This window comes from Hylaeus anthracinus, unplaced genomic scaffold (genome assembly GCF_026225885.1).
Source record: "Hylaeus anthracinus isolate JK02 unplaced genomic scaffold, UHH_iyHylAnth1.0_haploid 12001, whole genome shotgun sequence".
Taxonomy (NCBI): Eukaryota; Metazoa; Arthropoda; class Insecta; order Hymenoptera; family Colletidae; genus Hylaeus; species Hylaeus anthracinus.
In genome coordinates, this window is record NW_026534348.1 from 4,602,893 (window position 1) to 4,620,146 (window position 17,254).

General features: G+C 50.1%; 1 protein-coding gene across 1 annotated transcript in view; it reads right to left on the bottom strand.

Moving 5' to 3' along the window:
• Positions 1-834: 834 nt before the first annotated feature.
• LOC128891001 (homeobox protein OTX2-like) overlaps positions 835-17,254 on the bottom strand; it is a 43,031-nt gene continuing 26,611 nt past the window's right edge. Inside the window, exons 2-4 of the mRNA XM_054150115.1 lie at positions 15,505-15,961; positions 6,758-6,912; positions 835-2,720 (exon numbers count right to left, since the gene is read on the bottom strand). Of these exons, the coding sequence (XP_054006090.1) occupies positions 2,013-2,720; positions 6,758-6,912; positions 15,505-15,730 (1,089 nt within the window). The 5' untranslated portion in view covers positions 15,731-15,961 and the 3' untranslated portion in view covers positions 835-2,012. The remainder of the gene's footprint in view (positions 2,721-6,757; positions 6,913-15,504; positions 15,962-17,254) is intronic.

The following is a 17,254-nucleotide window of genomic DNA, read 5'->3' on the forward strand; positions in this document are numbered from 1 at the left end:
AAGACTAACGTCAGCGACAACGGATCCGTCGCGATCCCTCGAGGACCTCGACAGGATCGTATCTACGTTCTTCCGTACCCATTCAAACGCACACTCGCTTACGCACTATGCTTTGTTTACTATTTACACAAACGTCCGGCTACTGGCCGTGGTTGATATGGATGATTATCGATACAATTATTAATCGTAATAATAAAGATCAGAACGGTAATACTAAGAATAAAGACGGCAGTGATGATGGGTACTCGTCGCTTTCGCGGTAAAAATGCAAATCGCGTCGACCATGCCGATGAAATAATCGCTCGCGGAATTCTCGTGGCGCGTGAAAAATGTACAAATCACCAAGAAGAAGCGACGCGCATTCCTCTTCTCCGTTCGACCCTTCGCGGACGACAGACGCGATTTTAGCGCTCAACGTGTATATATGTATACTCAACGCGTGAAAGAATGCATTTTGCTCCAAAAATGTCCGTCCGCGGAGGGTTGATTCCGATGCGCTCATTCTGCTTGTCGCTTCCTCTAACAATAAAATAAAAAAAAGTGCCGACCGTCGAAGAAACTTAAAATTATCGTGCGACTCTCGACCGTCGCGCGTAAAAGACAAAAGGAACGATATCAGTTTCGAGGATAACTCTAACCGTTGCAACGAACGATGATCTCGTCGGACACAAATTGTCCGCTTCCGTCGATTGTCTCTGGGATTCGATTAAAGCAATAGTGGAAGGTTCGCGTCGCGTTCTCAATTCCTCTCAACGGATCACCCGATACTCGCGCAAACGATCCACGATAAAATTAATAGAGCGTCAGAAATTGCTAGCAACGAAACTCCGAGCGTGATCTTCGACGATACCGAGACCACTGAGATTCTTTCTGGAAAGGGCAGATATACGAAAAATCACTGTCACGCGTCAATAGTAGAGGTGATCGAACAGAAAGAGCCAGGCATCCTTCGTTTGCTGTTCGAACAGATGGAGGCGGGAAAATGGAACGAGTCGCGACGTGTCTCGAGTCAGATCGTTCGTCGGTTAACGACTGGAATCTGATCTTCGAACGCGAAACGTTCCCTGTTTCCTACCCTCGTTAGAAAATCCTTTCTAGGGATGTGTCTTCGTATCTCTACGTTTTCCAGAGATCGGTGCGTGTTGCTCGTCTCGGCTCGACGGCGCTGGAAACGACAACGAACGTTCCCGGAACGATAGCAAAGTATGCCTGATCTTAGCGACCGTCGTTAATCGATTGGGTTGTCGCGTTTGCAAACGCTTCGCGAAATTGTTCCCGCTTTGACGCTTTCGACGGACATTCTGCAAGCGAAAATGGCAGATGTCCGCGTTGGTCGTCATCGACGTTTGCAGATGCTCGCTCGAAATTCAAATTGCGAACATCTCGCGCGGCGTCTGTCGACTCGTAGGCATCGCCAATCAAAGCTCGCCTCGACCGAAGTGGCAATCGATTGCCATCGATTACGACGTTCCGGTCGAACGCAAAGACGGACCGCTTCCCAGGGACGTGATTACTGGGTTAGGTCTGTCCCATCTAAAATTTCGAATCATTCTAAAATTCGTGCTCGTCGTCGAGCTCGTAGGAGGTTGAAGGGCACCTTCGAGCTTCGTTAATCTTCCCGTGCAAGGTAAAAATATCGCAGACCCTGAGCAGTTGATTTTATCATCGCTGTAGAGTTTCTGATAGCATGCTCGAATTTCCACGTACCTTATCTATTGCTAGGTGGTCCGGTTATCTAGGAGAGCGAGATGCTATGGCGTCATAATTGGGAAAACACGGGTGAAAATTAAAAGCTCGGGTCTGCGAGCCGTGATCGATGCACAAAAAGATCGTCGATAGAGCGATGCACGTGTTTAAAAACCGTTCGGCTATCAGTTGTCGGAATCGATATTGCCGTTGATTTCTAGACAACTCGCCGCGGAGTTCAATCGCCAGTGATAAGCCGCGGAGGATCCGGCCGCAGAAATGGCCTCCTGACCGCGATGATATATCCCAGAGGATCTACCAGACCGCTATACCATCGTCTGATACTTCTGGTCGGGCAAGATGTAACCGTCGGAATCGGACGGCGAGGCCGCCATGTCGTTGGTGCCGGTCGAGTTCAGATGATGGGTGGTCAAGTGCGACATCGAGGACGTCAGCGTCATATTGTGATGGTACTGGGGGTGGTAGTTTCCTTGGGGGCTGTGGTGCATGTGCGAAATCTGGGTCTGATAATACTCGCCGGCAGTGTACGGGTTCTGGTAGGCGTTGTAGGTCTGCCCGGCGTAACATTGGCTCGGGTTCACCGAGCCGGGCGACGGTGAACTCCAAGTGAAACCATAGTCGCCGTGATGAATCTGGTTCATCGGAGGTGGATAAGACGACGGTGGTAACTGGCTGGCACCCGGGGTCAACGGCGGCGACGGGGTCGTCAGAGCGCTGTTCGCGCCGCTTCCGCCGGTCGGCGTCACGCCGAGACGCGGATACGTCGACGTCGTCGAAAGCAGTGGCGAGTTCGGGCCCGGGGCCTCCTTCCCTCGAGGCGGAGAAACAGGCGACGAGCGTCTGTTGGGCGTCGCCGTCGCGTTCGTCGACATTTTGTTGCCGTTGTTGCCGGTGCTCTGCGTCTGATTTGACCGCGGTGAACCCTTCGACGGAGAGGTTTGCTGCTGCTGTTGTTGCTGTTGTTGCTGCTGCAGTTGCTGTCTGCATTTCGCTCGGCGGTTCTTGAACCACACCTACGCAAACAAGAACGCGAAAAAGACATGAGGATGGCGTGAAAATATCCAGTCCAGGAAATCTCTATGTACACGTTCACGACTGTGTGAGATACGTACAAATGGAACGGTGGTCGGTTTAGAAATGAATAGAAAACGTAGAGAAAATACTTGCATTACTTTGTACTATTACGGAACAATTTGAACAAATTCTTGCACGTATTTCGCACAATGAACCTAACATCGACGCGTTTAATCGCAACGCGAGGTATGCTACATGCTCGCGCAGCTTGGTTCAATTAATTTTTTCTCAAGCCAAACGAATCTCGGTTTAATTTGAATAATTGCGTTACATGGAAACCCTGATGCCTCGACCGCGATTCGTGGAACCGATGAAGCGAAAGAGTGGCGAGATCTTCCGTGGGGAATCTAGAAAGGTTTCTCCGAAACCATCGCCCGGGGGATCATCGAGAAGAAAAGGTGTCCCGTCACGAGGGATGGAACCGTTCCAATGGGGAGTTAATCGGCGCAATGGGAAAGTAATCGCGGGCGGACGGCCGTAACATTTCATTAAATCGCAACAATAACAAGCAACGAAAGGGGGGAGGAGACCTGGGGGGTTACGTGCACGTACACGTCCAGGTTTCGGGCTTTGCGTGCGCTCATCGGTGTGTCCCTTGGGATTCGCTTCGACGGCGGTCGTCGACACGCATGCGCGAATCAAAGCGCACCGTACTAACTAGGGTTGTTTTCACCCTGCTAGTGGAGATCGAATGATTCCGTTCGCAAATATGCTTGTGTGGGTGCGTGGAACTATATACAGGGACGCTTGCTCGCAATGTAACATGACACGCCATGGATCAAAGTTGCAAACTTGATAAAAGAAGAAGAGTAATAGCGAGGAGAATTGCTTTTTCTAAGCGAAGAGAGCATACGCGTCGTCGACATCTTCATAAAGAAAATAAAATCTAATACCAGGTTACAAAAATATCCGATACAAGGAAGCTGCAATAAATCTGTGTTATATAAGAACGTGCAGACTCGGCTTTGCCTATGCGACTGCCACACGGACGACGGGATTTGAGCGACTAGCACGAGGAAACGCGTAAGTGGAATCGAAAAATCTCTCTCTTCCTCCCGACTCGGACGAGGGGACGAAGGAGAAAGAAAGAAAGCATCCCCCGATACTCCGCATGCTCGCGCGCACAGGGCCCTTTTCACTCCCCCTCATGCACCCTCTGTAATCCCGGCGCACAATGTGGCCAGGGGTGCGATCCTATGAATCTATGCCTGTGCCTTTAAAACCGGGACCCGCCGTCATTGTTGTTATTATCGCCCGGCATTGTAACAGTTGTTGCGAAGAGCGCGAATCGGCCATGCGGACACGGGATTTCCAGCCGCTGCGGATTCCGTGTTAGTTGGTCGAGTTGAGAACGAAGGAAGGACTCGTGGGGCTCGAAACGAGAAAAACCCTTTCCAAAGGCGGCGCGCGGAACAATGACCCCGCCAGGAAAGGGGACCGTTGAAAAGTTAAAGCTAACGAGGTGTCGAAAGAAATTAGAAATTCAAGCGACGGCCCGTGATTCTCCGACGAGGCGCGAAAGATGTCGCCGACGGGGGATGGTGTTTGCCTACGTTCCTTATCTAAGGGCGCAACGGACGAATCCTCGTCTCGCAAACACATCCGCGAAAATGGGGTGCGAAGATTCGAGACGCGTGAGACGCGGATATTGCGTATCAACCGCAAGAGAAACGATCCAGCGCCGCGAAAGGGAGAGGAAACGTCTGCTGAACGCGGGGGAGGAACGACGAGAGGGCGAAAACGCCCATTACCGTTCTGTGTTTGCACAACGACACCCCCTTCCCTCTTACCCCTCAGGAACAACACACAACCCGAGTTCGCAGCTACCCCCAAAAACCAACGGAACGAGCCACGGTGCCACCCGGAAGCCCTCGGGCCCGACCGCAGCCTGTTTTACCCGTGTGTATCGATGGCTAGGTGTAAATTGCATCACCATCTGGTTAGCATCCGACGCGGAAAACCGACTCATCTCCGCCACGGGGTGGAGCAGCTGCGTTGACGCTTCGTTATGACAAATATATTTTCTTATTTGTACTATTAATACGATTCACGCGGGAGACCTACGCGACCCCAGGGAAACGGGACAACGTCCGATCCGATGTTTGTCCAGGGACAAAAGAAACGTCGGACTCCGGCGTGCCCCGATTAGAAATGTTCGATTCAGGTTAAAAAAAAAATTCGTAACGAATAGTTTTAGACGCATAGAATGAGAAATCGACTAAAAAGGAACAACGTTTCTTGGTCACGTGGCGACCAACGCGTCAGAGCATCTCATCTACGCTACCGTATTATCTTTCGCGTAAAATCGCATCCTACCAATTGGAAGTCGAAGCTCGAGCAAGTGTTCTCGATGTCTGCGAACATACGTCTCGCGATTACCAAGACTATTACCAAGAATTTAATGGGAATAAATTCCTGAAACCCGTCGTCCCTCTAACGTAGACCCGACGGACTTTCTAGCTGGTCGTCGCGTCGTCGCGTTCCGAGCCATGTCAGGATCTCGCTGTTTTTCACCGTGGAAATAAACTTTTGACGCCGTTCCTCTGATCGTAAACGACAAACGAACGACCCGGCGCATTCAAACGCAGCAAACATCGCGGCGCAGCTGTGTCGTTCTCTCGCAGAGAAACGCGGCATAGAGACTCGCGAACGAGACAGAACGAAGGGCTATAATCCAGGAACAAATCAACTATATGTTGTGCTCTATACATCGTGCTTCTGTGTTCCTCTACCTACACGCTCGCACGAACGCACCTCTGGCCCCGCGTCGATGCTCTCTCCTCTCCTTCTCCCACGGAAACTTTTAGATCCACGCATCGCCGTCCTCTCCTATCCAACCATCCCCTTCCCGTCTAACCTCCCCCCCCCCTCCCCTGAATATTATTCGTTCACGTGGGTACGCCTCTACAATATACCATCGTGCACACGTGTGCTGTCTAGGCGTACGTGTGTTACACCCTTTTGCAGTTGCGCCTCCATTCACCGGGGGCTTAACTTCGCGTGGAAACTCCGCTGGGCGGAATTTCCTCGCTTTGTCCTATATCTCACGATGGCGGTACCGAGTACCCGAACTAAGTCGTGTCTCGTCCCCGTGGCGTGCAGCTCTCTGACCCCAGCTACTCCAATCGCGAGCCCCAGGACCCCGAAGTCGAATCGTGCGAGCTATAGACGCAATGGCGGACGAAGCTTTCGAGTTCGAGAGGCTCCGATCGGAAGATGGACTTTCTGTGCTAATTTAGACGGACGACGAGAAAGTCTTTGTCATCCGTGCAATGATTGGGTAAGTTTGAGGCCCAGAATGAACGGTCCAGCTGGCTCCCCCGCGATAAGACCCGAATACGGATCTCGGTAATGGTGTATCATGATCGGGATTCGCGAGCTCGAAGATCCCCGTGAGGATCGTGACTCGTAGACGCCGGGACACCCCGCCACGAAATAAAGATGTCAGGAGGACCGCAATAAAAGCGTCAACGAGCTCGTCGTCGCATCTATCAATGTACAGCCACGACCGGGACAATGGCGAAACCGGAGGGACGTAGGGCGCGACACCGAGTTGTGTAAATACCTTAAATCTCGCCTGCGCTTGCCGAAGCACGAACCACTCTCCTTCCATCTTTCTCTCTTGCTCGTTACCGTCGTCCGTCGAGAACAATCTCGTTCTCGGTGACTTGTTACTGTTCGCGTATCCCTGAGCGCGTCGAATAAAGCTACCGGGGCTTCCCTTCTACGGAATTGATTTCGACGATATGTACAGAATGTATCGGAACTGTAGCCCCGATGCCACCACCCTATCAAAATTGGAGCACTTTCTTTAGGTGTCGATATCTATCAGGGGTTCGAAAACATTCTCGCGAGACACTTAAAGTTGTTTCGATACACCCTGCACACCTTTGGCTACGGTCACGTTCATAGCAGAGGATCCAACAAACGACAAATTAATCGCAATCGAGAAGTGCAACGGGGATAATCAATTTACCTGGACTCTCGATTCCGGCAGATTGATCTTCAGAGCCACTTCTTCTCGCATGAAGATGTCGGGATACCTTGTTTTCGTAAAAAGGTTCTCCAGCACGTCCAGTTGCGCCCTGGTGAAGGTAGTTCTCTCTCGGCGCTGTTTGCGCTGGTTCATTCCTGCAACGCAAGAAAATCGAACGGAAATTAAACAACTGCGAAATGGATAGAACTCGTAGGTTAGAGATCCGTGTCTTAAATACATTGTTGATCGGTCACGAGTAAACTCGTGGTTGCGCTTGCATCGATCGAGACGATTTCTCGATGCGATCGATCGCGGCGAACGTCGCGAAGGGTTGAACAAGGCTCGTGGAAGAGCATTTACCGAGTCGATCGGTCAAAATAAACAAGCACTCGAGGACTGGAATATTTGACATCCTCGAGGAGTCGTGTCCCCGGCAAAGGAACATCGAGGACGCGGTTCGTCGAGAGGACGAAGGAGAGAGAACCAAGGGTGAGGCGTCACCACCGCAGAGCGTAGGAGCGAAAAGGGGGTGGCGCGGAGGGGTGTAAGCGTTGCGAGGTCGCGATAGCGTAATTTTGAACAGTTCCCTCGCTACGACCCACCCTCCTCTACCTTCCTCGTGCCATCGAGCCTCGCTTGGCTCGTTTCGGGACCCACGTAATCCGCTTATGAGGGGGTCACAGGGGCGGTAGCGGGCGGCAGAGGGGACAGGAGGCCGGGGGACAAGCCAGAACGGTGGTACGGGGCGTCGAGAAGGGGGGGGGGAAGGGGGGGAGGGAAGGGTACACCCCGGAATACACGACCATCCAGAGGACCAAAGTCGCGGTTCGTTCCCAGCTGCCTCTGGAAACGATGGTATCCAACACGCCAACGTACAACGCTCGGTCCAATAAAAAGAAGAGCCTGGAAAACTGCTCCTCGCCAGTGTCTCCCGGTTGGAAGCTGGATCGTAAAGTCGAGAAAGGAATGGTGGATACCAGTCCAGGAGAATCGTTCGTTCGATGGCTCGGTGCTCCACGATCCAACGAACCGAGTATTTTAAAGACCGACCTCGCGAACCACTTCTAGAAATCATAATGCGATAAGTAAAGACGGAAACTTCTTTGTGTCGCCCCCAACTTCGCGCTAGATATCGTTTTTTCGCGACCGCGCCGGTGGTCTCGAATCCGGTGAAAACAACCTCTCGCACGATCTTCGACCACCTTACTTCGGTCAACCGGAATGACGGAACCGGAGACCGCGATTTCTTCTTCCCCGGACGAACTCGCGGCTCTTTGTTCGCGGTTGTTCCAGCGTGGCGAGCCGATCGAGGCGCAGCGCGCCACGGCGACGAGGAACAAGTCGCGGCACGGCAACCCAAAAAGAGAAAGCACCCGTTGAGTAGGTTCAGCGGAGAAGAACGCGAGGAACGAAGACGAAGAGAAGAGCGGAATTAAAAGCAGCAACTTCCACCGGGAGAGTAAGTCACAGGAGTGGTTTACGACGTGAAGAGAAAGCAACCCGAAGACATTGTACGCGTCGCATATATTCTTCCTTCTTCCCTTTAAATCCCTTTGCGCGTATCAACGCGTCGAGGTTAAAAATAATAATTACGAAGATAACACGTGCCCGAGAGGAATGGCGAGAGAACAAGAGATCGCTCAGACTTTTCCTCGCGCGAGAGTTTAGTTGAGGGAGTTTGCCAAAAAGAAATGGATGTAAGCGAGCGTTAATCTGAAGATGGAGCACGAGGAAGAGAGAATCGTAGATACGAAAGCACGGAGGAAAATCGTCGATGAAAACTGACGGGAAGACGAAATGATCGAGGTGCCTCGAACGAGGAGTGGTTTACGAGGACCGCTACCATAGGCGTCGTATCGGTCGTATCTCCTCGGCTGGCAGTCGAACTGTACCTTTAAGCTAAGAACGATACGCAACGACTCGCCGAAGCAAAGGATGATGACGATGACGCCGACGATGATGCATACATGCGATCGTGGGCTAACGAACTGGTCGAGTGGGCTATCAACGTGGTACCCAGGTAGATCTTCGAGACAGATTGCGCTGGTCACAATGTAAAATTCCACGCCGGTTGGCTACCGTCGCAACGATGGCCACGACACGCCCGCGATCGTTGAATCTATGATCCGTATCTTCTCTGTTCCGTTGCCTCCATGGCGGATCCAACGGAGACCAGAGACGAAGGGACGAGGCTCCCGGTGGGAAGAGAGAGGCACGGATCCAGCGAGAGTATGCTTGATTGTCGAGTGGGCGTTGGCGCTACCGTTAACGACGGCCTTTGCCAGCTATACATCGGCCCCTGTGAGAGCCAGGCCCTTATCCGCCAACGAGACAATGGAATTCCGATTATGGTCTTCCGCCTGCTTCCACGCGGCGATGAGTGGGCGCGAGGAAAAGCCCTTCGTTTGCTTGAATTCTGCGCGAGAGGAGAGGAGAGCCACCGGCTCTCGCGATCTACGGATCCATCGTCGCCCCAAAATCGTGAAAAAAACGGGTTTCGCGGTAGTCGTCGAAACGGGTCGGGAGATCGAATGCGAAAGTTATCAGGCACGGGATACGATCAATTCGGATGCGTCGATTCGCCGAAAGGCGGCTAGCTAAGCAACCCTAATGGGACGGCAAACACCCGCTGCGTCCTGAAGTATGATTCGATTTATTATCGTCAGCGCGAAACGAAACCGAGGGTTGATATAAGGGTTGCTTTGGCTCGTTGGCCCACAACGGGATCAGACGCGACCCTAATAGCGAATTCGTTTTCTGTTTATTGGATTCTTCCTTCCCTCTGCGCCGGGGTTTCGCGTTTCGTGCTACCAAGTGGAACGGAATCCGTGGAAGTCAATGGACTGCTAACAAAATTTCACAGTAATTTCGCTCGCCTGGCGAGATGTCCTCTAAATCGCGCGAGTCGGAACGGTAGCTGTAGATTCCAAGAAACAAACGCCTGTGCGTTCTATATTCGTTAAATACCGTTTAGCGTCGCGTCTAATAAGACGGGAATAACAATGAAAAGTATTAATTGATCGCAACGGTGTGAATTTAATTAATCGTTGTCTTCGCTGCTCGGCACAACGTACAGTGTCCGCGACCGAATGAATTATACGCTACGGCGCTTATTTATCCGCGATACGATCTAAAACTATGCCTGCGATGAAATACGGCGCGTCCGCGAAACTCGATTAGACGCTCGGCGTTTGTTGCGGGGCGCGCGTACGCGATCGGATAATAAATAACCGAGATAACGCGGGAAATTTCTAATTCAGAATGCACGACGAATTAGAAAATGCAAATTAATATCAATTACACCGCTCGGCCGGGGGAATCGCATGCAAAATCCCGCTGTAATTATACGATAAATTAACCGGCTACTCCGCGGCGCGCCATACATCAAGACGGTTAAGTCGCGCAGATCGAACCATAAATTACGCGTGCCGCGCGAATATCGTGGAATCGAAGGAGGAATCGAAGCTGGCGATGCGGCAAACTCGTTCCACGGCTGCGCTGGTTACTTCGATATTCATAGAATACGAGATGCGACGGTCGTCGAAATTCGAAGGCGACCAGGAGAGAGGAAGACGAACGAATCTCGAGCGAAGATCGACGGAAAGTGAATACGCCCGCGGACGGGAATCGAAAATTAATTAAAAGCTAAAACGCGAATAGGCCGCTAGACGGTGCAGGACGCGAGCAGAGGGACGGATTATTCAGGGGACCGTGGGATGATAGCACGTGCCACGCTGCCTTGTGGAGAGGGAATTCTAAAAGGCCATCAGCTACGAAAACATTTGGCCGACTTTGCGTTTACAGGGTGACCTCTCCTGCGAAATCGCTGCGCAAAGCAGATAACCGCGGGGAGACAGAGTTTGCCTTTCACGGTGTCGGGATTGCAACGTCCTTCCACGGACGATCGCGCGAGACCCTGGGACCGACGTCGCAGAAAATGATAGCACTTCCGAACTTGAGAACGATACACCTGCGCTCGAGAAGACCATAGGAAGTTCCTGATCGAATGGGCAAAAAGAAACGCCGCGTGGCCTTCGAGCATAGTCGCTCTTGCGCGGTAATCTAGCAGAGAGGAGCATAAGTAAGTAACGAAATACCAACACACATCCGGGACAGGCGAATAATCGGATAAGCTTCGCGTTACCGTCTTCCAACCGACGCCTTTTTCCTTCGCTTCCTCTTCGAAGGTTCCCGACTGCTCCACCTACTTTGTGCAACCTTCCTACCGATTGTCAAACACTGTATAGCCGAAAGATGTAGCAAAAGTCGATACAAATTGTGGAGAATAATCGAATAACGAGGGATCGTTGAAGTAACCTAACAGATTTCTACCACAGTTCGCTCTTTTAAATATATAATTATTTACACTATATATAGGGGTACGTTATTTTTACCATGATTCCTTCAACAGGGATGAATAACCAAGTGCAAAATCCTCTACGTGGGAACAAGTTCCACAACAGAAGAAGAAGCGGAGGAGAGTCGGAAGTATCGATATCGTTGTACGTGATATTTCACTCAAACTCGAGTGTTTATCCTGCAATTAGGACCAGACCAGTATTCGGACCCCTCGTTTCGAGAACCGACACCGTCCACCTACTCAATTTACTCGTGACACGCGTCGATCGACGCGAGCCGTTCGCTCTTCGATTCCAACCAAGAACTTCTCCCTGGTGTTTCTACGCGTGCTTGTTTAGCCCGGACGTTTTGCGGCCACTTGGTAACGACGACGAGCGCACGTGCTCGGGCCACGTGCCGCTCCCAACCTGACGCCTAATTGAGCGATTGAAATTCTATCGAACCGACAAACTCTCTCCCATGAACCATCGCGATATCAACGCTAGATTCTACACCGAGTACTCCTTGGTTCACGGTAACAAACTCGATGCGTATGTAAAGAAACTAACTTTAAATTTTAGGCGTGGTACCGATCGCCCAAACCGAAGAAGAAAGGGTAAGGTGCACTTGTCGGGAACGATATGCGTGAAGGGAAACGAACAAACGATACAACTCTGCCGGTCCCCCGTATCTGGAGATTTATGGTTACGACGTCAACGTTGCGTCTAATTAGCCTTCTTCGGAATTATGCGTTTCCACGAAGTAAGCAACTGCCCTATAATCCAATGAATATCCAATACAGATCCTCGCACTAAATAAATGAATTAATTAAGAATGACTCAAGAGGAAATTCGGAACAATGCTTATTACCCTGCAATAAAGTTTTCAGGTCGACTCGACCGACGAACCAATTAAGAAACAATAGCCAGAAGACGGGTATCGCGAAGAACTTTTGAGAGTACAATGGAGAACGAGGTTTCCTGGTTGGTCTTCGATTATGGTTCGATTCCGAGCGAAAATCAGAGGCGTGGATGTCTGTTCACGCGTCGCGTACCCACCGGGAGGCGGAGGAAGTTAAGTGGACGGGCAATTTCTCTGCGACAACAAATAGTAGTCGTCGAATGAGAAAAGGGCGAGGCATGTGACGCGATTCCCACGTACCCGGCGGCTGTAGGCAGCGTCCCCAAACACCGGGCAGAAACCTCGGCTTGGCGTGTTAACGACAACGTTTCGACACCCCTTCGTTTTTCGCACCCCTCGGGTCCGCTCGGGGTCGCTACATTTTTTTCCTCCTATGGCGAGGCGCGACCCCGCGTACGATTGCATAATAAAATAAATACAGACATACGAAGCCTCGAAACGCTCCCCCGAACGTGTGCGCGCCCGTCGTTCGACACGGACTGTCTCTTTGCGCGCACGCGACGGCCAGCGTCGATTTCGGAGCGAGTAAACTGGACCGCTCCGAGACCGTCGCTCCCTTGGCGTTAAAAAATCGAAAGTTGAGAAATATTTTCTATACGAAGGTAGATTAAAATCCAGCTAAATTGGAACACGTGGGTCAGAAGAAGGCTGCAGAAGTGTTCGCGACCGGAGACAGTCCGAACGTTGACGTTCCTCGAGGTCGCAGACTGTCGTTTCGCAACGATTCATTTCCATTTTAATTTTGTTATTTTACGCGGAGAGGACCAGTGGCTCGTGCATTATGTATTCCGCGGATGAAAAAAACTTGATCCAACGTGGAGACGGTCGGGTACGCGTGAAGAACTGTAATCTACGATCAACAAGACCATTCGTAGAATTCGTCGGGGGTATTCGCGGCAGGCTGGCGACGAAATAATCCAAACTCGGTCGCGACGGATTCGTCGAGCGGTTCGCGGGCAGACCGTGACGTTTGCTTGATAAACGAACAATAAAAGCGGCGGTGCCTTCGAAGCGTGCGAGTTGCTACATAGCTCTTTCCTCGTCGTCGCGATCCTGGCCGTTCTCTTCCGTCCTCCGACTGGCCGTTTCGCACGGACGCGTACGGAGCCAAAGATACTCTCGATTCGTTTCTCTCTCGTTCCACGGCTTTTCGTGTAGCGGATACGCCTACAACGGATAGGCGGCTGGACGTGGGTACGTAGAGACCTAACGGACAGATCCGTGTTTCCATGGAAACCCACCTATCTGCGTTGGTTGGACCTATAGTGCCTGCTGCCACCCTGATAAGCGGCTTACTCTCATGGTTCTCTCTGCTCTTCTTCGCTGGGGCATTCCAGCCCCCTCCTCCCACCCTCTTGTCGCGATTCGACTCCCTCTGCTCTTTCTCTCCCTCTTTCCGTGTGCCGCCTCTCCGGGCCCCTTTCAAACCACCGCGAAAAAGACGACGACACGCAGAGAGTAGCTACGTACGCGTACACGGGGTGCTTCCGGTTTTAACGAGCAAACCTAGGTCGCGTATACGGTCATTCGAATCAAGAACAAAATTCGCGCGAACGTTTAGTCTCCGAGATACGACGTATCGTCGTGAACCGAGGCGGATACCGATTAGGCGCGAACAGGGGATCCCGCTTCCGTACTATTCAGATTAACGATAACAATGGATCGTATCAAACGTACTATGCGTTTCATGTTTGTACAGAATGTTCAATTTGTTGAGCACTTTGAGTATCCAAAATTAAATGGTACCTCCTTCGCTCCTATTACGCCGCAACACGTAGCGATTTCAAAAGTTTACATTTCCGTTCGTTTTTTATTTCGACGCGACTTTCGACTTTTTCACGGATTGGACACTTGATTGATGTCCCCAACGGTTTACTATTTTTTCCTGTGATGTACCGTTTTTTGAACAGAGCCGTATTGCGGTATCCATGCAAAGCTCGCTACCAAAGGATCTCGAAAATACACAATGGAATCCAACTATTTGTTGCTCGCTCGCAAACAAACAAAAATACTTTGTATCTGATGTTTGAAAATCCACGTGGAGAGGTATTTTTTTTTTTTTTTTTTTTTTGCTAGATAAATGCACTTTTTGAGCAAAAAGCATTCCATCCCTAATCGATGAATGTCGAAGTATGAAAATTACGAGTCGTATCAGAGATTTCTTGACGTCTCGCGCAAGTTGATCGTGTATTATTTAGTCCAAGTATAAATGGTGTCGGCAAAGCGAGATACCGCGTGTACTTGGCAAATAAATAAATAAACAAACGAAAGCAAGACCGAGACGAGAGCGTTGATAAAAGAGAAAAGATGACGCAACGCGGGACGCGCTAGGGATTATTACGTAAAACTGTCGGTATGAATGCAAGAAATCAAATTCCGATCTTGATTTTATAGGAATGTACAATGCGCGTTATATCTCGACAGACGTCTGGACGCCAGCCACACGGAATTTACGGAGAACTTGTTTGGCATGGATCGCTCCAAATGCATGGGGAATTTTCGAATGGAAAATTTTACCAACGCTTTAAAGGCAACGTCGAAGAGAAATGCATTCGAGAGCCTGCCACAAAATGATACAAGTTGGCTATAGTTGAGAAGCCCCGAGTTTACTTCGGCCACGTATGGCTTCAGTCGATGCATCGATTTGCATGACAATCAATAATAGCCAGTATGGCGGACAGAGCAAATACTTTTATTACGAGATAACGTACAGCGAGCTTCGCGAAATGCAAGGAGCATGCATCATCCACTGAAACGATGAGATCGGAAGCTTAAACGCGGAGTAAACGGCACGATATGTTCGCGACTACTAAATAAATCAATCGAACGTCACTTTAATCCTGTTGAGCTCTCGTTCCGTAATTGATCGAATGTTTCTTTTTATGTTTCCCAGAAACATCGATAAAATAGCAATTCCAAACGAATCCAAACGTTTAAACCCGATTCTAAAACTGCATATAAAATGCATAACGCGACTCTAACGCGATCGAGAGAACCAGAAAATCCTGTGTTACTGCACTCCGTATTCCTTTTATCACACCTCGAAAATAATCGTAATCCTATTCGTGATCGTTTCAATCGTCAAGCGAAGGAAGAACATAATTACGCAGGAAAAAATAATTAACGACTCGAAATTTTTACGAAGGTTCCTTGACCGTACAACTACCGCCACCTCACGATTCAACCTCCACACCTTTACCTGCGCGAAAATGTCAATACCCCTCGTGTACGTTACCCGCGGCAACCCCAGAAGTATTCACGGGTTTCGCAAAAGTATCAGCGCCAAAATGATGCGCAATACAAATACAACGTAATCACGCCAACTCGATGATTCAACAAAATCTGGATTTCGAATACATCGAAAATTATGGTACATCTTGTTAAGTTTCTGGGACCAAACGAAGCCTTGCGTAAAGTTCCAAATTTGTTTGAAGCGTCGAGTTATCGATCTTCGAGAAATTTTCGAGATAAAAAAAATGAAGACAAACCTTGAGGAAATGCAGCGAGTCCATGATCCAGCGGATGAGGGTGCGGATGACCGTGAGTGGCGAGGGCAAACGGCGAAGGTAGTCCAGGATGAGGTGCCCCCGGATGGGGGTGAGAGTGTGGATGTGGGTGCGTACCAACCCCCATCGCCGGATGACTGTGGGGGTGGTACTGAGGACTGCCGGTTGGGGCGCAAGTGGCGCCCGCCGCCTTCAAGTACCCCGCCATGTAACCCGCGAGGCAAGCCAGCTCACCCGCCACTGCTGCGCCCTTACCACGCTCTCTTATCTCCTGACCTCCGCCCTCCTCCGCCGCCCACCAGCTGTTCTCTTCCCGATGATTGTTTTGACTCGATTGCGAGGATAGCTTCGTGTTGCCCTCTAACACTCTGGCCGCCGGCACGCCTGGTACCGACCCGTTGCCGTTTCGAGTGCAACCGTAATCTTCGTAATCCTCCACCTGCAATCATAAGATTCACCCTTACTTAACTTCGTCTCTTACTTGTTTCGACGTTTAAACCAGCGATTATCAAACTTTTTCCAAAACGCACCCCTTAACCACTTGGCCTGCAACGTGTTTTGATCGAGCATGAAAAGAACCGAGGACGAAACCCTCGTATTTTCACATTCGATCGAGCAATTTCTACCAAGCCTCAACGAATTCGATGGTCGATGTATAATATCAACCCTTTGCACCCGGGACCTTTTTTTCTGGTATCTACCAGCAACTCGAGATGCTTTCTTAGCATTCTATTGCCACGAATGCTAAGCTTAGATTGACTTCGAAGATGGGATCTATAATTTGAGATTCGAAGATCAGGTCACCTTTGCTTCATCGACTGTCGTTTTATCGACACTTGGAGTTCCAAAGAAATTAAACCTAAATAAATATAATTTCTGGTTGATTTGCTGCGTGAAACCTAGCGGCGACCGAGAGGCACCTCTCGAGTGGAAAGGGTTAACAAACATATGCCTATCCACGATATTCATCCGCGCCCTTTTAGATTACAAAATAGCCCCCCTTACGAAAACACTTGTTCCTAGTGCAAAGAGAACGTCGGTTTCCGCGAATGAAGATTTTTCAACGTGTTTGCGACGGCAAAGCGTACTCCATTCGGTTATTTTGAAAGTATACCGTACCTGTGCAAAAACGTGACACACAGCCCGAAACGCTTTTCGTCGTTGTGCTCGGACACAATGAAGAAATTAGCATTCTTTTGGAATCTGGGAAACTTTGTCACAATGGATGTCAAGGCGAAAGAAGCCGCCCCTATTGTTGCGAACGACTATTTTCCAAAGGGATAGATGTGCTTATTTTCCCCTTTCTATCTCTCGTAACCCGCGGAAAACTACGCTCTTTTCACTAGATGTCCACGGTCCAAGTATTCACGGACATTGGTCGAAAAATAGACTGCCTTCGCGTACAATTGATGAAAACTGATTACCCTAAATTTTCCGAGTTATAGCGATTTCTATAATAGCAACACCCTGGCTCAAATACTTGTTACGATTACTCACCGACTTCTGCGTTATCTCGGAGTATCCAAAATATTGAGACATTCACTTGCGCAAATCCTGAGGGAAAACTGTACAGCTGTCTGATTATCACAGGCATGTATCACAGCACATAATCCAAAGTATCACAGATAGTCCTGGTCTTTGGTATCGTTGCAAGTTTAAGACAAACTAGACCGGAAAACTCGTCTGACGCGGCGGACTGACCGACGCGCGTGTCGCACACGGTATGACGAAC